Source organism: Phoenix dactylifera, chromosome 15, assembly GCF_009389715.1.
Source record: "Phoenix dactylifera cultivar Barhee BC4 chromosome 15, palm_55x_up_171113_PBpolish2nd_filt_p, whole genome shotgun sequence".
NCBI classification, from domain to species: domain Eukaryota; kingdom Viridiplantae; phylum Streptophyta; class Magnoliopsida; order Arecales; family Arecaceae; genus Phoenix; species Phoenix dactylifera.
This window is the reverse complement of record NC_052406.1, coordinates 7,074,022-7,098,925: the sequence shown is the minus strand read 5'-3', so window position 1 is coordinate 7,098,925 and position 24,904 is coordinate 7,074,022. Positions and strand designations below refer to the sequence as shown.

Below are 24,904 nucleotides of genomic sequence, written 5' to 3'. Positions count from 1 at the left end.
GAAAATGCTGTATATTTAGACTTGATTTTGAATTAATAAATTCGAAATACTTATTTTCTATAAATAATGATTTAAATTATTGTCTGATTAATCTGGTTAAAGTGTTCATTGCTTATAGGCTATCTAGCTCATTATTCCATATCTCACTATTTTTATAGATTTTGGAAACTAAGATGGCATATGGTTATGATTGAAAGAGTGACTAGAGGCAAAATTTTATATCTTTAAATTTAGACCAGAATTTGGCTAAAGTTCATTAGTTATTTAAATTTATTTTACTATTTGCTTTATGATACCGTGATAAGATGCTTTGTATACTTGCAGGGAGAGTTCCTTATGAGTACTGCAGCGATTGCCCTGATCCTGATCTATGATCTCTGGTCGGAAACGCGATGGAACAAGCCTAATATTGTCACAAATCCTCTCTTTTTTTGGAAGAATTCAATAATTTTTTTTTCAAAAATCTTTCTTTATATTTTTTTATTTGTTCTTAGAGGTCTGCTAAATTACCAATTTATTCGATGGTCCGAGCTCGCATTGATAATTTTCTTGGAGCACCTATTCCTATATCTAAACCTGATACGAACCCAATGGGATCCAACAAATTTCTACCTCAGAACAGTAGATAAATCGCAATCGGATCATATTACGGTCCAGCCCGTTACCAGCCGAAATATGTCTCCTAGTTTCTATATATTTTTTTGGTACAAAAAAAAAAAAAAATCTTAGGCAAAGGAGACCATTACACCAAGCCAGTTGCGGCCGCAATCCACTGGAAAGGAGACACGTTGACTGATCTCGAGACCGTTAACTGGCGAGAGAACACGTCACGGTTCCCTTACGTCCGTTGACGCGAAGCTTCCTCTCAATTAAAACGCGAACCTTCGCATACAAAAACTCTACGAGAACATTTCATCTACCGTCCACGTACTCTGATAGTCCGATGAGTCTTCTCGTGAGAACGCGTCGCATACGTCTGCTCTCACACTTCTATGCGGTCTTGTCGCACCTCAGACTCTCTGGAAGCTTCTTCGACCCATTCTCGTCCACGTGTATGCGGAACGAATCTATCTCCGGCTTGGAAATATATTGGCAGAGAAGATATTATGAAACGAACTTTCTCGGACTTAAAATGTTTATAGAATACGCTTTATGAAAATAGAAGCGCCCGCTACACGACAAACCGCGAAAACTGGAGAAGAGCTGGTAATGGCTACCGCGGGTGGTCGTAGGCGACCTATCACCTCCTGTTACGTCGTTCAAAGAAATTTATTTCAGCTGGACTTGATCCATACAAGGAAAACTAAAAACTTAGCTCTCCACTTGGCTCTCTGAAGTCTAAAGTTTTAACTCCAGTGGAGAAAGATTCTGCATCAGCATTTCTTGATCTGCAATGCAGATCTATTGGCATTAGGATTGGATTTTGGCGGCAGCAAATTTGAACCAAGTTGGATTGGATGAGTGATTTTATGTAAGATGGTTCGAGGTTTGAGAGTATAGTTATCTAATCCCTTTGGTTGCCTACTTTGGAGGATTGGAATAATAGTTCATGATCCACTCGCTCCAAATAAAATGGTGCTATCATAGGCAAGAGAAGAAAGTTTGCTTATATTGGTAGTTATAGTTTACCATTATTGTGCCTGTTTTGCATAGATATTTGTTGATAAAATAGTCATACCAAGTAAATATAGAAAAGAATATAATGAGAAGCAAATGTCAAAATGAACAATAGTGAAAGATCTGCCATTCTTGGTAAGTATTTCCAAAGTCAAAACCATATCAGGATATGGTCCAAACCACTCCGCTGGAGTCCTGTTATCTAGGAAGTCACAGAAACAGTATGGAGCACATGACTTAGCTTTGAACTCTAACCATGATGAGATCTACAACTTGTTAAATCTAACTTAGAAACTAATTGCACTTTGGTGTTGGGGTGGCAATCGGGTCAGATATGGGTCGGGTTAGATGTGGGTTGGGCTAAAAATTCATCAACCCAAATCTAACCTATTTATTAAGCAGATCAAAATTTTAAATTTGAATCCAATCTATTTATTAAACAGGTAATCCAGCCCAACCCATATAACTCATTTATTAAATAGGTTAATTAGATTTTTAAGAGGTTAAATGGATTTAAATAGTTTAAGTAGTTAGGAAGATTTCAAGTAGGTTAAATAAGTTAAACATATTTTAAATAGGTTAAATGAGTTGGGCCGTAATCCGATCCAATTATTAAACGAGTCAAAAGTTTAAATCTAAACCGAAGTCATTTAATAAATATATTTAGACTGGTTGATCCATTTACGACTCAAACCTACTTATATTTATATTTAATCCAAACCTGTTTAAAGTGGATTGTTCGCAGATTAGGTTGACGGATCGGATCATAAATTATCATCCTTACTTGGGACCCACTTGGTCTGAGTAGAAAAAGCTCATTTTATCCTCTATATCCCAAATGATTTAAATCCAATCCTTTTCCAGACTGATCGGACAACTAACTAGATCGCCAAACTTGAACCCAAATGACCAATTTTTTAGAATCACTAGGAGGTAAGGCCAACTAGTAGGTGACTACATCTTAATATCTTGCCAAAATTACAACCAGACGCTTGTGTTGCAAGGTTTTAACTGATATCCAAAGGCTCCATCCGCCTCCCTTGAGTTTTAACCACAAATCTTAACCATGGTTAAGAAAGCGGTAAGGCGAACCCCAGCAGCAGGGGAATCCTATTCCCATCCACTCCAGTCGCCTCGCCCAATGGCACACCAGTGGGGGCCACCCGGCTTTTAAAAGAGGCCTCGATTAGAACGGTCACTAAGACCCAAAACCGCGGATTATTTTAACCATGGGCTAATTAATTCCCCCTCTAATCCCCACCTTGTCCTCCCCACCTATTTCTACGGGCAGCCGATAGCCTCCGTTCAGCGAGCTCGCCGTGCCTGCCCGTCCTGCCCGTCTCCCCCATCTGTCCTTCCCCTTCGTTGTTGGAAAAAAAAAAAATCTCTCCACTCTCTGCTTCCAGTGAAGCCCGTTGCTGCTCTCTCCTCTCTCTCTCTTTTTATTCTCTTCCTCTCCTTCATTCTCGGCCCTCCGATCGAGATCGGGTCGGGATCTGACGGCCGACGATGACTGGCGCCGGGTTCCTCCGTTCCAGCTGGTTTTAGCGCCGAAAAGCGTCAGATCCACTCTTTCCCCTCTCGGATCTCGCTCCTAGGTACCTTCTCTACTCCGATCTCGCTGTTTTCTTCTTGAAATTCCCATTTTCTGCCGAAGAAAATGATTTTTCGCATGTTTTCTACTGATTCAGGTACAAATCCTTGCGTTTTAGGCACTTTTTTGCTCTTTTTCGAGATTTCTGTATCTTTTTCTCCAAATTTCTGTTTTTTGCTATTTGGGAGGTTTTTATCTCAGACTAACTTTCTCTGCCGAGATTCGCACCGGTTTCCTTCGATTTCCCCTTTGATTTCATACAATTCCCCCTTTTTTCTCCCCAAACTTCGGGGTTTTGATAGGTTTTTCTTCCATGTCGATTTTTTATGGATAGCTTTTGTCTGGAAAAATACTTCAAAAACTTAAAAAATTCGGTTTTTCTAAGTTCTGGTTTTAGAAAATTTTTTTTTTTTGCTGGGACAATAAATGCTCGGTTCGTTGTTTAACGGTTTCCGTTAGATCTGACGGCTCGTGTTCCTTCTCCCACGTCCTCCTCCCCCTTCCCAGGCTCACCGGGAATCGAAATCCCGGCCGCCGTCCCACCAAGAGAAAAAAATGGAAACAGTGATGCCGGCTCCGGCCCCCCTGGCCCCGCTATCGTGCGCCGCCGAGTCTTTCGCCGCGGGTCTCCTCACCGCCGCCCTCGCCAAGGCCCAACTCCCTCCCCCGGTAAGCTTAATCTCTCCATTAACCCCCCCAACTTTTAGCAAGAAATCCTTGGTCTCGAGGGCTCCGCGCTTTCTTGCGCCTGGTTGGCCGCGGTCCGGACGTAGAGAGGAATATGTTTCGGGTTTTTAGGCGTGCTTGGGTTCCGCGGTGGGCCCCGCCGGGGATGAAAGCATTTGTTTGAGGGCAGTCTTCCGAATATTCGAATTCGGGTGCACTTTATTTGCACTTCTTTTTTTTAAAAAAACTTTCTACGACTTTGACCGGGTGATATCGGGGGTACTAACCGGTTGCTGTGGTTGAAGCGGACCGCGTCTACAAATGGGGCGAGAATATCGTACCCGAAATGTAAACCGGTTGCTGTGGGAGATGCATGTGCGAATACCGTATTCCAAATATCTTGTCACTATTTATCCTAACGGTCACTGGACACATGTTCCAAGTTTGGTGGAAACTTGGGATCCCTTCTGTTGGTCAATGGTTCCCCCAGAAGCCTGCATGGAAATTACCATGATGGTATCTTGTGGAAGCTATACCATGTGATGTTGTACATGGGCAGATGGGACATTCTGTGAGGACAGCGTTAGTTGGTCGATCTGCATGTCACTAGTAGAAATTTTGTATGTGAGTGCATGAAAGATAGCATTTCGATTGTTCTTGGATTGGTCTTTAACATAGTTGTTAAAAAGTTAAGACCATGTCTTGGTCAACGAGGACAGCAATATACCTTTTTGAGTTCGGTAGGAAGTGGTTCTTCACTTCAATGTTTCATAAATCTTATGTGTAAATGATTATTCTTATGAAGGTAAGAATGGCAATCTTTTAACCAAAGCTGAAATATTTCCAATAGAAATGGTTTTGGTCCTTAGGCAAGAGCCATGGCATTGTGATTGTTCTTGCAAGCTTGCTTGTTTGATGTCTACTTGGTCTAGGATTGTCTATGAATATTTTTTTTTCATTTGTAGCTGGTCATTCTCATTTTGAAGTAGTCTTCTGATTGTTCAGGATTCACTCTTCAGTATGCCGGATTTTAAAGTGGACAGACGGAAAAATGAAAAAACTGAGCCTGTTGATGCTGATGATGAGGATGATGATGATGGGGATGGAGAAGAAGATGGTGCCTTTGGGGAGGGCGAAGACGAGCTCTCGGAGGAAGATGGGGAGGGATATGAGAACCCCAACGATAACAGTAGCAAGAAGGCCCCGGGCGGCGATGCTGGAGGTGAAGAGAATGGAGAAGAGGAGGAAGAGCCGGAGGAGCAGGAGGATGGTGATGACGACGATGATGACGACGACGATGATGACGATGACGATGACGACGATGATGGTGGGGATGATGAGGATGAGGGGGTTGAGGGGGAAGAGGATCAGGACAATGAGGATGAGGAAGATGATGAGGACGAGGCACTTCAGCCCCCAAAGAAGAGGAAGAAGTGAAAGCCTTTGTTTTTAGTTTACAGTTTTTGTTCTTTTAGAGGATCCTTTTTCTTTCTTCTGTCCCCCTCCTATCTCCCAACTTTGGTGTTATCTTATTTATGTTCATGCAACTTTTAACATCGGTAATCTATGTAGGAGTATTGTTAAGTAATGCCTTAGAGAGCTTCGTCATATTCTGAGACATATTGAACCAAATTAGCCAGTGAAATCATTCGATGATGGCTGCTTAATTCAAGAATGATGCTTAAATTTAGAAGACACTGACATTTCCATTTCTGTAGATACTTGCATGAGCGTGTCGACCATGGTTGGTGTTGCATCTGTTCATGTGAATCATCTGGGGCTTGTCTGGTTGCATTTAAGTGAATTTATCGCAGTTTTAATTACTACAACTGACTCATATCTAATGTCTTCTGTTTTCTTGGTACACGCCACAACTGGGCATGGGTTGAGAGGAATGGAGAAGGTTTGGGGAGGGGCCATGCTATGCAACCCAGTGGTTGATTAGGCATGGTATGATTTCGAGTGTGGAACTGCAATTACTCATTAATGATCTTTCTTATGCAGCAATTTGATCACCGACCACGAGAAGCATGAGATGATCATGCTACAGAAGGTGGTCTTGAAAGGTGAAGAGTTGATGCAAAACAACAAGAATTATGCTGTTATAAACCCAAATGTAATTCTAATGCGTGTGGATTGATGTCATGCAACATTAAGAGAAGCTAAAAATTGTATCAAGGATGGTACCAATAAAACCTTGGTCCACATTCTCTTTCTCCATGGATTTGGAGGGTTGGAGATGCTGAGAGCTACCCTTCGGGCCCCGAGGTTAGGGATGTTCAGAGGAGAGCTATCCTTGTTGCATAACCTGTTATCTATTGGCCTCGTGTACCAAGAAAAAGCTGCGGAGGTCATATGCTAATAGGATGCCAAGATGGACAAATGCATTCAGAACTTAGATTACATACTTATCTTGTCCCCCTTCCCAGGGTGAGTACATTTATTACCTCGATCGGCATGCTATCAAGCCCAGGGACAGGCTAACAAACCGAAGACTTTGCCCACGTTCATGGTTTCTTGTAGAATTCTCCTCAGGTAGTAAAGGTGTTTTGCCAAAGTAATAGAACAAGGATTATATAATTGCCTACGTACTAGAGGTGCTTGTGTTTCATGCAACCTTCAGAGTATACTACTGATGTGCCGAGGAGGGGATCAAAGATTATAGCATCTGGCGTTACACTTGGTGTTTGCTTCGTCGCAGTCGAGGTGGCACTGGTTGTGCTTGTTGCCTGGAGGAAGCTCGACGCAGTTCTCCGAGATGCACACGCCCATCAAGTCCTTGCACCAGTGCTCGCACCATAACTGTTCGGCCACTGCGTCTGGCTCAGATTGCAGGCCATCACCAAGTGGCCGAGCCTCGCCTGCGACCACGAGCAAAAGGAGCATCAGACCGATGACTTTCTGGATCACAATGGCCATGTTCTGGGTTCCGTGGGGTATGTCTTAAATCTTAATGGGTGTCTCTGGGGGCTCCACACATGTAGGAAGAGTTTCGTGATGAGATTAGCACATCTGCAAGCACTTAATGTGTGAGAATAACTGTTCTGGGTGGCCAAAAGGAGTGCACGTAGAATGCCCTAAGGGAGGTCACCAAGTGTGTGGCAATCTTATAAGCAGGATATAATATTTCTAGACGACTTTAACGTGCCTTTACGTGCAGGGAAGGCAATTGAGGCTAATGTCCCATTTAACTTGCTACAGTTTATCAGGTTAAAAACTCCCATCCAGATTCTTATTAGGTTGTGCTCAGATGTTCTCCTATTCAAATTGAAGAACTAGATCTATCATGTGCAATGCCATGGATAAACTTTTCTTTCGTTCTTTTTTGTTTTCCTGATAAAAAATCTAGAGAAAGATTGGAATCTGTCGGGACCTGTGTGCATGTTTAATGGAAATGGTCTCATATTAGACGATCAAGGTCTCAGCCAGGACAAATTAAGCCAAATTAATTAAGTCCAGGTGGCTTTGGTTTCCAGGTTGTGTTAGACTCATTCTCTAGCCATCTGACACAACCTTGACTTTGTCAGATTCTCCAAATTTGAAATGCTGAAAAATGTTACTTGCATAAATAATTCAGACCGACAATTAAATCCATATCGAACATCTTATGGCATATAAATATAAGCATATTTTGACCATTCCAAACTAAGTTTCCTTGGCGGCCAATCCACCCTCCAAAGTTTCAGCTCTTATAAATCCTTGTCTTCATGGAATCAACACTACCGTAGAGTCTTGCCAGGTAAAAGAAAGGAGGAAGAAGAGAAGGGGAGGTCTCCATATTAATTCTTGCTGGTTATGGCTCCCATGGGTGTTGATGTAGCTGAAATATGTGTCCTCAAGAAGCTGCATAAAGAGAAGATAAAAAGAAGAGAAGAAGACAACGTTTCCAAAGAGAAGAAATCTATATGGGGTATACTCCGATTGGTTAAGAAAGTCCATCCGAGTACTGCACCAAGGGTGAAAAATGGCAAGTTGGGTGGTTAACGCGTGTGCCAATTTGATTAGGAGTGGTTGCTCAAAGGAAGGTGGTGTAATTCACTTACTTGTAAGAAATGTATTGTTATAAGATTCTATATAATAGTTAATCATCAGTCGCATTCTTTTTCTTATCTGAGCAAATCTATTCATTCATATGGCTAAGATTTCTTGTATTTCATTAAAGAGATGCTTCAGTTGATGTAGTTGGTACAGTACCTACGAAATCGATGACCATTTGCTCGTTTGAGGATCGAGTTGCAGGTGGTTTGGTGAAGGGTGTAATCAGAGTTGAGCACACCAATTTGCACCCTGGTATTAGAGTACTACTCGTCTACCATTTTGAGGAGCCCAAAACAGAGCTTCGTCTCTCTCCACCATCCGTTAAATTTATCTGAACTTAAGCTTACTACAGTCCTTATGTGGTTGGAATTAAGTGTTATGAAAAGAGGCCTCTTATTGGTTATGTCCTAATTCAAAAGGACAGTGGCTCTTTGATCTATGAGCTTCAAGCGAACAAGATTTTTCTTATAAGTCCGTGGATTTGGTGAAGTGATGATGCTGTCTCTCCATCCTTTTTCTAGAAGAGAATAATCTTCTTTGTTTTCTAGGGTACATGTAGCTCTGCTCTATTTTATTTTATCTTTTTAGAAAAAGAAACCTTGGTATCTAACTCTACAATCTTAAATATATGCTTTGAATTAGCAAAGACTCAAAAAACCAAAACTACCATTTAAATCATTCATCGATCTACATAAATCATCAATAGTTTAGGGGGAAATAGATCTTTAATCATGAAGCCTTTTTTTTGTTTTTGGAAAAAAATCACAAAGCATAATATATCCGACTGGTCATGGCCTAATTGAGTACTTGGAATGGATTGCATACAGCCTTACAGTTACTGTAGTAACTCTCTCGCAAAGCCCAATTAATTGAGACTACCAGCTTGGGAGGCTGAATACAATACCCTCAGTGATAGGCTGCACTACTAGTGCGAGCATGAACGTTGCCTCGACTTGGTGCAACGGTTGGCCCACACTTATTTCTTCAGAACGAAGTAATGGCAAGCTACGTAAGGAGTCACCAATAGAGAGCCTTGTTCTCCAACCAATAAGAAGACAACACCATGGATGTATATATATCTACATAGCCCTTGCCTCCATCTTTTAGTCCCGTGTTGAATTTTTACAGCTAAAGCTTCAAGCCTCCAAAAAGACATGGTTCCTCTTGGATTCAGCTCTGCCCGCATCAATATGCTAAGAGGACGAAGCAAGGAGAAGATGGAGAGAAAGGGAGAAGGGAGGGTGGCAAAGAAAGAGAAGGGATCCAAGAAAAAGGTTCATCCAAGTGGCTCTCCGGCGTCAGTTTCCACTGGAGAAAACGGTGGAGCAGCATTCTCGGAGGCTAGAAAGTGAAGTATGTCTGCTGCTATAAAAGTCAGGTGTACGTGCTGAGTGTTTATTAGCTCTGTAAATTGTTATATGTAATCTAGTTGCTTATTTAGTGAAACAGAAATATGGGAAGAGAAAATATGTGGTGTCTTATATTCTCTTTGTAGTTCACATTGGAGAGGCGTCATTGAGGCATAAAGGCCTCAAAAATTGGAAGTTCGCATTAATATGGCTTGATACCGTGCCAGAATAGAGCTTATTGAGGTTTTCCATCAAAGATACGAACGTCATATATATGCCCTTCGACAACAGTCCTATAGTGGTAGGCAGAAAGGGGTGAATGTTCCCACATATTTGCTTTTATATTTGTTTCTTTTTCATGACATAACTAACTATCCAACACCTACATATGTCCATGCGCATAGAATTCAGCTTACACTATTGGAATGAGCCGAAGGTAGAAATTGGCTAAATATGAGTTGAGATCCTCTATAGCACGTATATTTTGCACCGTAGAAAGACTGTACAATCTTAAATAGCTGCTAACCTGCTACATCATTTTTCTTAGAGATGGATGGCTATTGTTCGTCTCTCACATGTAAAATTGTGTTTGGCGCTGAACGTGACTGTTCGGATTTCCGTTTTCATTTCTAATATGGATGACTTAGTGGCTATGTAGAGCTGTACAGTATTCTATGGTTCGAAAAGTGCACCAGAGAATCCGAACAAGATTAGTATATCTTAATCAACTCCCACCTTTTTTTTTGATTGTTTTGTTGGAGAATATCATTCAAGATCCATGGGACCAAACATGCCTATAACTTGGTCAGAGATAACATTTGATATATGTGAGATTCGGTAGTTAGCATGAAACCTTAACGTAAGAGACATTGTTCTGGCTGCAAGGGGACGTGGCTGACGGCACCTAAGCATGGCGCCATTGGCATGTCATACCTGCAGGCTAAAGTCGCATCCTTCTTCCAACAACCCTTTATGTTTAAAAATAAAATAACAATGAGATGGGAACATCACCATCTAGGTTCAAACACAGAACTTCACCGAGATCCACTGTTCTCAAAAGAAAAAGAAGCGTCATCGCCTAGGTTCGAACCAAGTTCCTCTGCTTCCCGCCAGCAACTTCCCCTTGGACAAATTATTTAAGACTTTGTAGATCAAAGTTGGTTTAGAGAAGTACAAATGACAGAGTGCTTGTATAGAAACTTCTTTGCATGGTCAATACTATCTTGGTGACTATTTCATGATAACTTTTGAGAATATAGTGGTTATTTGCTTCCATTTAGATTTAAATCTAAGTTCTTTCAATTACCAAGAAACAGCTAAGATTATTGGCTTTATTGCATGGTAACTCATAAACTGACACAAGTTACTGCCGTATCGTGCATTGAAGCCATTGCAGTCAACATGCTTCTTGGTGTGATAACCAAGAAATTAGTGATTCTAGACAAGGGTGGATAGGATGTTTTGAGAGAGCTGGTGGATTCAAACAAAAATCTTCTTCCACTTGGGGGGGCTCGGCTGTCCATTTCATACGAAATTCTGTACCACCCCTCTTTTTAGTTGCCATATATATATATGGTGATACAAATTCTTTCCCCTCAATATCTCATTTTATCACATAAGGAGAGAGTTAATGTTTGCAATATGATTTGTAGTCTAAACTATTAGTTCCTTACTGGTGTTTTTTCTCGGGTCATTTCCTTTGTGTTCCTCATTTAATGAAAATTATTAGGCTATCAACTAATCTCTCTCTCCAAAAAATCACATAAGGAGAGAGCATCTGTAAAAAAAGGTGTCAGAAAGTATCAACAAGCTTTTTAAGCCTTTGATCCCATTTGTATAACAGGGGAAATAAAAGTGCAAATGGGTTGAGTTAGATTTAAATCTAGCATGGTTACATGTCTCACCTAAACAAGCTTTTTAGGTCTTTGATTCCATTTCCATCACATAGATTAAGGAATTATATTTAATAGGAAACCATTTTAACTTACAAGCAGGACTAGTTTTCAGCACATGCAATGGAAGTGCCCTGTTAAAAAGGGAACTTTCCTGCAGTCTAACTAATTGATCACAAGTATCCATCGTTCCATCAAAAAAAAAAAAAAAAAGGGTAGTATGCATTGCAGCACTAGGTTTTGATTATAATTACTATTCTTTTCCTCTTTTTGAATTTATTTAACTATGTACCAGAATAATTTAACTATGTGCCAGGCTAGATTAAGTATGTTCAAAGCTTATTTAACCGTGTGCCAGGATGATTTAATTGTGCGCCAGAGTAAATTAAGTATTTTCCAAGCTTATTTAACTGTGTGCCGGGATGATTTAACTGTGTGCAAGGCTAGATTAAATGTGTTCCAAGCTTATTTAATTATGTACCGAGATGGTTTAACTGTGTGGCAGACTAGATTAAATGTGTTTCAAACTTATTTAAGTGTGTGCCGAGATGATTTAACTATATGGCCGCCGGCACCAGAAAGGAGTCGAGCCATGGCGGCCGCGGAAGAAGGCCGAGCCGCGGCCGCTTTATTTATTTATTTATTATTTTATTTCATTACAATATATTATTTATTTATTTATTTATTCATTCATTCATTATATATATATATATATATATATATATACATATGTATGTATATATGTATGTATTTATTTATTTATTTTTCTCTTGTTTTTTTTCTTCTTTTCTTTTTTTTTTGCCCTTTCTTTTATTCTTTTTCTTTGCTTTTCTTTTTTTTTTCTTTTCTTTCTCTTCCCTTCTTCCCTCATCCTTTCTTCTTCCTTCTCCTCCCGCGAGGCCGGCGGCGCCGGAAGGGGCCGGGCCATGGCGGTCGCAGGAGGAGGCCTGGGAGGGGGCCAAGCTACAGCCGACCGCGGCTGCCCAGTGATTCCTTTTCTTCGGCACCTCCCCACCGTGGGGCGTTTTCAGCAGCATGTAAGGGGGCAGGGCCATGGCGGCCGCGGGAGGAGGCTCGGAAGGGGGCGGGCCGTGGCCGGCTGCAGCTGCGGCTGGCCAGCGGTTCCTCTTCTTTGGCACCTCCCCACCGTGGGGGCGAACGCATTTCCAGCGGTGCTGAAGGAGGTGGGGCCAGCGGCGGGCACAGAAGGGGCGGGCCGTGGCCGTCGGCTGGCGCGGAAAGAGGCTCGGGAGGGGACGGGCGTGGCCTTCGGCGGCCTTTTTCTTCCCCTCCTTAAGTGGGAATGGAAGAAGCGGAGGCATTTCGTCTCATATTAAAATATTAAAATATATTTGGATCGATCGTTAAACAACCGAATGTTAAAGGCCGGTCAATAAATGGACCGGTCAAGTCAATATTCGCCCGCGAAGTCATTAGCTTCCGCGACACAAAGCTTCCAACGTCAGCGTCAGGTTTGCCAATTCGTGGGCTCTTCTCTTAGGAGCCACCCTTGACCGGACCAAAACTTTGAACTATACGTCGTCATGCATGACACCATTCATCTCACGTCAACCGCCCACCGGCCCACCACTAACTACCAACCAGAAAACACGTTCCCAATATTTCATTTTGGCTTGGCCGCCAAGCCATGACCAGGCTCTATAAAAATCCATCTCTAGTGGCCTACACATCACCAAGCTCTTAGTTGGAGCAGGAGGAGGAATTAGCAGCACTAGTTGAAGAAGAGAACAAGAGGAAAAGGAAGGAGGAAGAGAAGAAGAAGGTGTACCTGGCCCTATATTCACTCGAGTCATGGCATCCACGATGGGAGGAGACTTCGCCGAAGCCTATGTCAGGAGGAAGCTGTACAAGGAGAGGATGAAGAGAATGGAAGAAGAGATGGGAGGAAAGAGGCTTGAAGAGAAGAAGCCCAGCAGAGGTTTCTTTGGATTAAGAAAGAAGGTCCATCCAAATGGTTCTGTGTCATCAAGTGCAAACGAGAACGATCGGAATGCCGGAGAAGTTGCAGTGGCCCGCTGAGAGGATCGGAAGAGCAGTGACTATGTGTAACTATCTCAGTGAATGGAACCCAACCTACTGAAAGTTGGTTGGTTATGACCTTATGATGAATTCTTTGTGTTTTTGTAGTAATTGTTTCTTTTTTTTTAAGGGAATTGTTAGTCATTATTTCATATGTAGTTTATAAGGTTTCTTTATTCTGTAATAATTCTCTATATAGATTCTTTATAAGAGTTGGAGAGGGAAAAACCACTCAAATTCATAAAAAATATATGTTCAAGCTGTTGAAGCGATATAAGAAGGTGTTGGTAATTCTTCGGGCATGTGTCGTGACAGAGTATGTGCATGCGTCTCGCAAGCTTTGGACATGAATAGAGAAGTCTACAAGCTTAATAGTCATCAGGACCAAATTAATTTTAGTGTGGTCTTGTCCATTTGATCAAGAATAGATCCAAAGTTACGTACTAAACCAACCAGCTTGAGATCTAAATCCTACTCTAAACAAAGTTGGGTCGGGCGGCTTACAGCCTAGAGTATCCAAACTAAACTCCATTAATTTACACCACTTGTTTTCTTGCTTAACAAGGCTAACAAAATTCCCATTTGAGTGACACCATTAGTGGAAGTGGAAGCGGAAGCACTGATGCTTAATGAATTGGTTACTAAAATGACTGGTCGAATCAAATGCCTCCAACTTCCTGAATGGAAAGAAAAAGCCTTCTTTATATTATTTGGTCACTGAACAAAATCTTAATTGGTATTTACAATGATATGTTATTACTCAGAATATGTGTGACAGAGGTTGATTACACACCCCGTGGAGACATATGAGGGAGAATTATATTTTCTTGCCATTCTGAAAGAGAATAAAAATTAGAACATGTTTCCATAGATGCGAACTCAATGACTGATGATTCTAGTACCAGATCAGCTAAAATAATTGTAAAATGAAATTGGTGAAACAGCCAAGCTCTACCTAGTCTAAAGCACTTTGGTTCCCTCATCACTTGGAAGTATAGAACAAGCCAATGAGTCCATCTGTGTCTATTCTATTTCCTTTACCTCACAAGGTGGCTCCAATATAAATAACTTCTTGGTTCTTTGGACCATAGCCCACACTTTAGGACAAGTGCTTAAATTTTAGACATCGTGTACCTAAAATAATCGATACTTGAGTTAAAATTGGGCATAAAGCAATCGATTATTGATGGGGGACTGCAGGAGTGCATGAGAAATGTGTTGCTGAAGTCTCCATAATTTCCTCAAAGAGACCAAAGCTCTCTGGGCTCCAGTAGTGGGACACTTTGGGCATCCTAGAATGGCGTATATCTAGATTAATCTTCTGAGGCTGCTCGCTGGCACATGAAAAATGTTTTGACATGCATGACACCATCCAAACCTTGTACACTACTTGTTATTACTTCATTTTGCCTTGGCCACCAATCCAACCACAAGTTAGCCCTATAAATTCCCATCTCTTATTTCCTAGAGCTCATTTCATCCAAAGAGTAGTAGCACAAGGAAAAGTGTATTATAGACTTTCAAGTTCGAAGTCATCGAAACCATTTGGATTGATTTTTCCAAAGTCTACATCAAGGTCCACCAATCTGATAGTGGGGCTCGTACCAGTTAATGACCAGTATGGTAGGATATCGATATGTACCATACTGAGTTGGGGCGTACTGAACCATGAGGAGAGAAGGGAAGGAGGGAGAGGAAGGGGGAGAGGCTTACCTTGAGTGCGGCAAATAGCATTGTGTTGTCGAAGAGGGTGGGGAGAGAGCGAGCGAGCATTTGGCAGAGAGAGAGAGAGGGAGAGAGAGAGGGAGGATAGAGTAGGAGGGGAGATAGTCGATGATGTCCAATGGAGAAAGTGAGTGAACAATCAAACCATTGAACTGGGTGGGGGGGAGGGGGAGAGAGAGAGAGAGAGAGAGAGAGAGGGGTTTTACAAACTGAACAATTTCAATTCCATGTCAATTCATTTCGATATGAGCTGAATTGCCCAGTTCGGGATGCTTCGGTGAATGCTTGTTTACATCATGAAAAACATCTGAAAAGAGAAGATGAAGATAGAAGAAGAGTTTGGGGCGGAGTACTGGTGGGTAAGAAAGAAATGTCCATCCAAGTGGTTTGGCGTCACTGAAATTGCTCTGAGTGGATCCAAGGAGACTTGGCGATGGACCAGTGAAATGAGGAAGTGTGGTGGTAGTGCCCGTCGTTTTTAACTAATTGGTGGTTGGTTGTCCAATATAGTGGTGTAACAATGCATTGAATGGCTCCTTTTGAATTATTTGTGAACGAATATTTGGCTGATAGCTTCCATGAAAAATACTTGCAACTCGAGCGTTGTCTTGAAGCATTTGGGAGGGGCCGAGGGGGAGGGGGGTATTCGCTTCTAAGATCAATGATGGGGACTTTCAAGATACTTTGGATATGAAAAGAAATTTTCCTTTTATCATTATCTCCTGAAAACCCTTTTATAGGTGTTACAAGTACTGAGGCTGCCTAATAAACCATGTAAAGCAAAGATAATGATATTGTTTGGTTTAAGAAAATGCAGAAGTAAAAACTCTTATTGCAAAAAATCTAATCTAACTGCACACATTTCACTGGTAATGGGGGCACAAGTACTTTATAGATCATTCTTTCTGAATCAATTGCATGTCTAGCATGTATCAAAATATGAGTATATACATGACATACTTGGCGTGTGGAATCAGAAAACTTCCAATGAAAATCTTCAAAAATCTGGTGCATTGTGTTTGATTTGTGATAAAGGCACTTGCCTACATCTCAGAGCCCACGAGGGAAATCAATCAATCCATAACCATAATATCAAGACTTGCCCCAACTATACCAGCTTGATTTACTCTAATAGTTCCCACATTTCCTGACCACTTCCATTCCTGCTTGCAAGAGGCTGATTTGAGAAGTTTTCTTTTTTTTTCCCTTTGTTTTCCGGGGCAGGCCTGAAACAGAACGAGGGATTCTCATAAATAGAATCAATCTTTTAAAAAAGAATCATTCAATAATACCAAGATCATAGCAAAGTAGCAACAAGTAGTTCTTGTCTCAAAACTCCCAGTTATATAGCCACAACATGCTTCCAATTTCCTCCTGCACAATCAGATGGGCTAAACCCCAGAACCGTAGCAAAACTCTAGTCACAAAAAGATAGCCTATTGTCATTACGTATAGGAGCTCCGTCCAAATAATGATGCAATGGCAATGCCATTTGACTGATTTTTTTGCACCCCGCTAATCACCTAGCCATGAAAATATTGACTCCAAAGAGCCGACTGGAGATGATCTAAGGAACTACAATCTGGTATCACAGGATTGTGCATGAACATCTGTTCTGCTTTGGGGCATTTGCGAGTCGTTTCTCTGTAGAAAACCATGATCCATGTTAGTATCGTACAGAATCAATGACATCTTCAGGCTAGCATGATTCCATGTATGGCATCCATAACAAAACTCATGAATAATAGATAACAAGTTTATTTCATTAAATAAAAATTTTATATCCAGAATAAGATATATTGACACTTAACTGGACCATATATCGAAATCAGAGCATTAAGATTCTAAATTCCTTATCAAAAAAAAAAAAAAAATCTAAATTCAAACTAAATGTTAGATGCTGTTAGACAAATGAACAACATCATAAACATCTAAAGCCCAAGCATTTCCAAAGCCCACACAGATTAAATAAAATCTTAAGTCCAGCTCTATATTGGAAAAATATCAAAGCAAATACCTAGATCATTAACATGGGTTCTGATCACTTCAAAAATTAATCATATATTATCTGTGTTTATCAAAAGCAGAAGTAAAGGTGGCTTGCAGAAAAGGGAAAACAAGAAAGAAGCATGGGCATTGGTATGCATGGGTATAGGTACATACCTTGTGAAGCCATTATCGATACTCTATATTCTCATTTCTGAATTGTATTACTAACCATGTAATATGAACAATCAACAGATCCAAGAATGACGTGGAGGTATCTCAGTAAATGCTTCTATAAAAAATTCTCTGGGTTTATCTTACTGTCATCATTCCACAGCTGCTGATGCATGGATGCTTCATTCATGTAGCCAATAAATTATCAAAGAAAATACCACCCAACAGTCTTCTGAGTTGAATTTGCACATGTTTATATAGTAAAACAGCATAAATCAAATGATTCGTTTGTCTCAGGTGTTTCATTAACAAGCTTGAACCAGAGACAAAAACCTGTCCCAATTTTTCAGTCGCAATGATGTTGTGCAGCAACAAAAAGTTAAGAAGATGGTTCATAAAAAGTGAGAATAGAAGCAATTGTAAAGAAGTGGGATTACTTTTATCCATTCACAACTAGAGTTGGGTCTAATAAATGTGCCACGAGAGATATTTCTTGTAAAAGCTTCCAGAAACAATTTTAGAAGAGGTGCAGGGAACATTAGGCATATTATCTTTGCTTAATTGCACTCATTCATTTAAAAGTTCCTCTCTCAACTTCCTAGCCTGACAACTAATCATTTAACAAACAAACATACTTCATATATCAGAGATGAGACTGGTAGTTGAACATTTTTCGATGGTTACCTGGGTTTGTTCTGACAATCAGAGACTGTAAATATCTTCCTCAATTATCAGATATGTAGGACCAAACCCAACTAGCTTACTCAGATTTAAACAAATTATATTATTGGATATTCTCTCATAATTATACAAGGACTATCATGACAAGCCCAACCCAAACAAATCAATACAAAACGTTGAATTGGATTGGTTGCTAGGCTTAAGCTAAATAAGTTTGCATGTAAAATTTTAAATGCTTGACGTGGCAACTGGTATTAACTTGTTGCTCTAAAATCCTAGAAACCTTAGGCTCTAACTTCCTGTATTATCTTCCGTGCTCCTCTATAAATGGCTAGTCAAAAATCCGTACCCTCCCCAACAGAGCCAGGGGTGTACTGGCTTCTTAAAAAACTCATATGATATAGAGACAAGTTCAGCCAACATGATTTTGCCCTCAGTTTGTTCCTTAAGGAACCTATATGTGATGAATTACGTCTAGTCTTACGATGATTAAAGACTTAGTTATTCATTTTAGAATAATACAAGTATGAACTGTTGGTTCAAATCTTAGCTTGTTCATTTACTAACTCGTAATTCATAATTTGATTCTATCATTTTGAGGATTTCAGACTTAGATATGCCTAAAGGAATCCAACCATAGTAGTGTCAGGCTCATCCTTGGATTGACCAATCATTTGTTTCTTAGACGAATCAAGTTTCAGGGTATTCTGTCTTCAGAGATCAATGATCTAATCTTCCAAGATTTGGTAGCCCACCTTATTAGGGTGAAATTCAGTCTTTACTAGGATGAACCTTTAGTGCATTCCTTAGGGAACCCATATTTCCTAATTTAGGTCCACCTTTAGTGAGAATAAGATTTCGACCACTCCATACCTTATAAATTTATTATTTGGATATTCTCTGACATATGTTGAATTAACAGTTCACTTAAGGTGAAATTCTTGTTTTGTTCCATGAAGCACCTACATTTCCTTAAGCTAGGGAGACTAGGGACTATCTCCTTCTTTAGGGTATCCAACTGTGTAGATGCTAGATAATCTCTTGGTAGACACCTAGATTGCTCTTTTGATAACACGTTGCTCACATTGGGTGTTCCATTCCTAGAAACTTAGCAACTAAAACAACCAATCCATCCCTTTCTTCTTCCCCACTCCTTTAGACATGATAGATTATTTGTGATAGGAACTCAAAACCCATAATAAATGCCAAGATAAACTCTCCTAACATATCAACCATTTTCTCCAATGATTACCATCTCCTTAGATTAATTTCTCCTGTTAGCAACAAGCCAATTTGCTCCTGCAAGAATCTTCATCAACTTGATCCTAAGAGGACATTTATAAAATTATAGCTCATCTACATTGTTCCTAAAAGAATCTAAATCTTAGCTTGCCTTATTCGGGAGAATCCTCACCCCCCCTCCCCCAAACTTAGCTCGAGTTATTTTACTCCTGAGAAAACCTACTCTACCTATGCCTCCTATTAAATTGAGCCTTCTTACTCCTAAATGAATACACACCCTGTCTTAGATAGAAACATTTTTCAATGAGAACTCCTTGACTCTTTGCAAGTCATTTGCTCCCTTTTAGATCACCATGATTCTAAAACAGGAAAACTTTGACTTTTTCACCAAAGCTCCTTCATGCCCCATTGGAGCCCTTATGGAAGGTCACTCTAGTCCAACCCAACTTTCTTGATGGCAGTAGCAATGCTACATCTCTCAAAAGCAGTAACATTCAACAAACAATATAGTAAATCAACAAGATTCTCTATAAAATGGTATGTAGGTAGGTTTGCAATCTCGATATTGAATCCCATACAAGTACCATGTTGATATAGTATTGGTACGCTTGGTATAGGGATCGGTTCGGCATATTAAACTTGGTATGCCTCCTGTACCTAGTCTCGGTTTGGTGCTGGTGCATAAAATATATTTTTTAGCAATGAACAAATTATACAAGCAGAAGGTATGCTGCCTTAGAACAACACATCCTCAATGTCAGTGCTATGAGATGGTTGGTGATCAACTCTCTTTTCATAAAAAGGGTCCTAAATCAGATATTCACTTTCATACATAACTTGAGAGCATGATATGCCGTACTTCACCGGACGGTATCAGGCATACCGTACTATACCAGACAGTACCAGGCGTACCGTACTGGTTCGGTACCGAGCGTACCATACTGTACTGGTTCGATACTGGTATTGGTGGCGTACCAACCCTCAGTACGTCAAAAAAACTCCATACCGTACCGTACCAATACTATGCTAGTGTGGCACCGGTATGGGATCCGATATCGGTATGGCAAACCTTAGTTGAGAGGAATGAGAAAATTTTCAATGATAGAAAAAAGATGCAGGAAGCCCTACTGGATAAAGTCCTCTTCTTAATATATGATTAGATCAGGCTTGTCTCATAAAAAAACCGTGAGTACTTGTATTTCTTTCTTTTAGGAGGGTCTCCTAGGTAAGATCCCTTTTCCCTCTCTTTACCTTTTTCTTCTTTCCTTTTCTTTCTGTTCTCCTTTGAGAACATGTACATTACTTCTCTTAGTGAATTTAGGCTCCAACACATTTCCTCTCTCAAAAAAAAAGGATTTACTTTCACCTATGGATGATTTAGTAATTCATTGACTATTAAGAGTCCACTGTCAGAAAGGCATGTCAACCCCATGTACTCTCTCTCTCTCACACACAAACACTCACTCTTTTTATTCTTGCCTTCAAATCGCTTCTCCATGGCTTACTGAAAGTGTAGATAGGAGCGGTGTCGATGGAAATCCCTTCAATCTAGGTCTACTGCAGTAGGAAGTAAACAAGTTGTTTCCTTCATAGAGGAAATCTTTTTTCTTAGAAAATAGCAAATTATTTCATCTAATACATAGTAACTTGTTTCTAGAGAATGAATAACTTGTTCAAGCTTCCAATTACATATTTAGGTCCTTTTTTGTAAGCAATTAGAGAGAAAGTCTTAACTAATTTACTACAAAATGCGAATGCAGGCAAAATGTTGGAGGCAACCTTGTCCAGTCAAAACTTTATATAATAATTCACTTGCATGACTGTGATCTTACAGCTGGTCACCTCCAACTAGGATGATCCTTTCTCTGAAAAAACAGCATGCCAATGTCATAACCATACTGTACAATTTACAACCAAGCCCAGTTTTAATATCTAATCCAATAAAGTTCTAATTTGCATATTAAACTGCAGACGAATGTCATATTGATTCAACCAAACTTTTTTACACCTGAAGGCCATTACCCATATTGGCTAATGCCTTACTTCAAACAAGTTAGTAATTTCTTAACAAACTCCAAGTTGAATTACAAATGATGCATCAGAATCTAAATCCAATGAGAAAATAGTCCCAAAATTCCAAATTGGCTTCTCATCAAGAAATGTAAGTGTGACTACATATTTACTGAAAGCCCAGAGGCTGTATGACACAACTTGGTTAACACTAGCAAGCCTACATGCAAGACCTGGCAAAAGTCTGACCTCTTGACATCCTTTTCCAGATAGCAAACAGACCCATTCCCGTATAGCTCAAGCAATGTTCCAATATCATGTGATAAGGGCTCACAACATAAACCACACAAGTAGCATCATATTCTGCTATGCAATAACCAAACTGAAATCTAGAGTTATAACCAGCAATAATAGCAGTTTTCAGTTACACACTGATTGAATAGCAAACATAGATGTCATTTTATAATAATATATTCATTAATAAGGATGAATTCCACTTTTTGCAAAGTAGTCTAAGAACATATGAACCAAATTAAAAAATGATAATCAAAAAAGAAATACCGCTGTTTTTGTCAAGTTGGGGAGGCCGCACAACAACATGCATGGTTATTACACCACCAGGAAGCTCTCCAACCGGTACCCTGGACTCAGCAAGAGTCCTGTTGTTCTCCAATATTTTCCCAGCATTGATGAGCTTCAAATCATTTATTGTTTTTGGAGCAATTTCTTTGTCTATCAGCACAGCAATTTTTCAGCAATAAAGCATTTAATCAATAACAGAAAGACAAAAATTCTCAAGTTATAAGAGATTGAAATGTTTCATAATAATATATATATTAAAAAAGTAAAAAAAAATAATGTAACACATAATGACAAAAATGTTCACATTGATAGACTAGATAACACTTACCCAATTATAAATAGCTCACGGTACTTATCTATGCAGGCTTATCATAAATAATGTTTTTCACAAAAAAGCCTGTAATGATTTTCTTTATGCAACTCTTTCCTTTACAATGAGGTATGTGATGGTACGTTGTTGCTGTTCCATCTGGAATTAGGCATTAATATCCATACTAGACGATATTTGCTGGCTGTGCATATTATACTGACGAGCTACCAATAACATTCATGCCCTATTACAGTTAAAATAAGGCCCAGAAACACAACGATTCCCTTTTATCATGGTTGTTTTACAATTATTTGTTGATTAATACTTCTCAGAGGCTCATCTTAGCACACAGTTGCTCTTCCTCACAGCCTCAACTGAAATTAACATTTATCTCTCCTGTCTATCCTTGCCAGTGGCATATTACATGTCATGACTCCTAACCTTGGATCCAATTCTTATACAAAACCCCAATTCAGACAGGTGAGATTGCAAGATATAAATCCATATCAAGGAAAAGCAAAAGACCAATAGCAAAGCAGGATAGCCGGCAAATACAGTATTCGCTGACATGAATTTCATCTTGAACTACAAGTAAGAAAAGAGAGATGTCATAAAGTCGCAGAGGCATTTGCATGATCCAGAAACATGATCCATGATGAACACAATAGAAATATAGAACATGAGCTTCCAAGAATCTTGGTGAAATTGATCCACAGATTTTACAGTCAGTACGGAAGCAACAGAACCTAAATGAGGTCATCTTAAAATTGCTACCTTTACTGTGGCATCAACTTTTATGACAGAACCAGCATTTTAATATTTATTGCCATTCATTTCATCAATAATGACAAAGGCCTTCAGATGCAAATAGATGATGATCCAGTAAGATGCTTGATATCAGATGGAAGAATGTAATTTTTCTTTGTAGCAAATTTGCACTTAACCAGTTAAATTGCAAGACTTGCTACTTTGTTTAACTCTTTTTTGAAATATATTTATAAATCATGTTGTCTTTTTGGTTAATATACGTGCCACAGCAGAAAAAACAGCATGATCATGCAAAATTTTTCACTTTAACACCTTCTAATATCCTAAATTTGGAAGATCATGTTTCACACATTCAGGACAGAAGATTCCAGCATCAGCATGTTGAACAAACAGATAAAGCAACCATATTTAGTTACCATAACTTGATATGGCTTTTGTGTCTTTCAAGGAAAATGTATCACACTTGAGTAGTAAGATGATTTGCTGTTGAATGTTTCACCACTCAAACACCAATCAGGTAAATTTATTTATGACTGAGCTTATGACAATTAGGAATGCAACATGGCAAAAAATTGAGCAATTAAGAGCTACTTCACAAGCCAATAGATGCATATAAATGGATAAGGTTAATGAGGCAAAATCAGAAAGGAGAGAATCAATAATAGACACAAGACCAACTAAAGAGACATTCTACCAATTTTTGGAAAGTTACAACTTAAGTAGGAATAAGCAGATGCTAAATATGTTGAGAAAGAACCAATTGATGATCCTCACATTGAGATTGCCCCGTATTACAGTAAGGAAATTGTGGTCTTCAAAATGTGAACTTAGAACAGCCGGTCATCATAGTTAGTGGAACTGGTTGGTAGAATATGTTAAAGAGAACAAAAAAAACAGCTAAAGCAATCATTAAGAAGTAATCTCTTCCAAGAAAAGAAATGTTCAACATCTCTTCAGACACACAACTAGGAGCAAATGTTGAGGTGACAGGTTCAACAACAACATTTCTGTGAGGGTCATAGCAGGAAGGGCAAAAAGGAGAAAGTAAAATCATATTGCTGCTCTACAAAAGGCTTTTGCATTCCCGAGCATAATTTTAGCAATTATCAAATATTATGACAAGTAAAAACCAAAGGACTTTTCTAAGCTTTTAAAAAGACAAGGAAAACATACATAAATCTATTGTCTCCCTCGTGCATACAGATCACTTGCAGAAATATAAAGATATTAGGCTAGTAGGACTGACATCTAAAGATGTTCACTCTGTAAGCCATCAAACATGCACATGCACGAACGCAATAAACAAATCCAACCAGAAACCCAAGATATATGCCATCGATTTTCTGAATTAAGTCAGGAAATTAATCAGCCCGAATTTCATGCTAAGGAACAAACTAATCAACAGTTTCCAGTAAATATGCAGAACCACAATTAGAGGAAAATAAATCAAACCGCAGAGAGAGGCGCCAAATACTATCAAATCTCACCTTGAGGCCATCGAGCCAGGATGAGTTCTTTGAGAGATGCAACGGTGGTTGAAGGATCATACTTGTTTGGCTCGATGTCCGTGCCATCAAAAAGCCTAAATTTGAGCTCAATCAAATCATCTCCAGCCATTCGAAAACCACTTTAGATGAAGAAAGAGAACCCTCCACTCAATTCTCCATGATCTCCTGCCCACAATTCAAATCAATCCCACCTAGAATCATAAATTCCGACGACTTCTGGAGTCAACAAAGCCAAATCCCTCACAATTCACATCAAAGTCAACGATCCGTGATGGATCTTTAAAGAAAACAGCAATCAGCAACACCCATGTCAAATTACAAGTTTCCTCCACAACCAGCAACAAAATTCCTCAAAATCTCGGATAAAAAATGGCCTCCTCGCCTCGAAAACCAAATTTTGGCCGATTTCGACGACGACCGAGATCGAATTTCCGGATCCCACAGCGACAAATCAAAACCAAACCCCTCCTACCACGTCAACTTTCGCTTAAAAATTGGATTTGAGGGATTCCGACAGGCCAAAGAGGAATCCCAATTGGGAATCCCCCGCCCTCCCCAAACGTCGTCGAAATCGGTGAGAGGAACGAACCGAAGAAGAGCTCGCTTCCCTGCCAAAACGACCCCCTCCCCCGCCCTCCGTTATTGCAATCAGTGGGAACCGAAACCAAACACAAACATGCAATCTTCTCCCGGCAGGGTATTTGACTCAAATCTATCTTCTA

The 24,904-nt window shown here is 39.8% G+C and overlaps 2 protein-coding genes across 2 annotated transcripts; one reads left to right on the top strand and one right to left on the bottom strand.

Moving 5' to 3' along the window:
- Positions 1-2,834: 2,834 nt before the first annotated feature.
- LOC103699027 (prostatic spermine-binding protein-like) lies at positions 2,835-5,574 on the top strand. Its single transcript, XM_039134289.1, has 3 exons — positions 2,835-3,215; positions 3,719-3,880; positions 4,883-5,574. Exons 2-3 carry the CDS (start codon positions 3,767-3,769, stop codon positions 5,312-5,314), a joined length of 546 nt encoding a protein of 181 aa, XP_038990217.1. The 5' UTR covers positions 2,835-3,215; positions 3,719-3,766; the 3' UTR covers positions 5,315-5,574.
- A 10,181-nt stretch (positions 5,575-15,755) lies between these two features.
- LOC103707878 (membrane-anchored ubiquitin-fold protein 3-like) lies at positions 15,756-24,904 on the bottom strand. Its single transcript, XM_008792571.4, has 3 exons — positions 24,162-24,904; positions 21,576-21,746; positions 15,756-16,565 (listed from the first exon to the last, which is right to left on the bottom strand). The coding sequence occupies exons 1-3, from the start codon at positions 24,289-24,291 to the stop codon at positions 16,510-16,512; spliced, it is 357 nt and encodes a 118-aa protein (XP_008790793.2). The 5' UTR covers positions 24,292-24,904; the 3' UTR covers positions 15,756-16,509.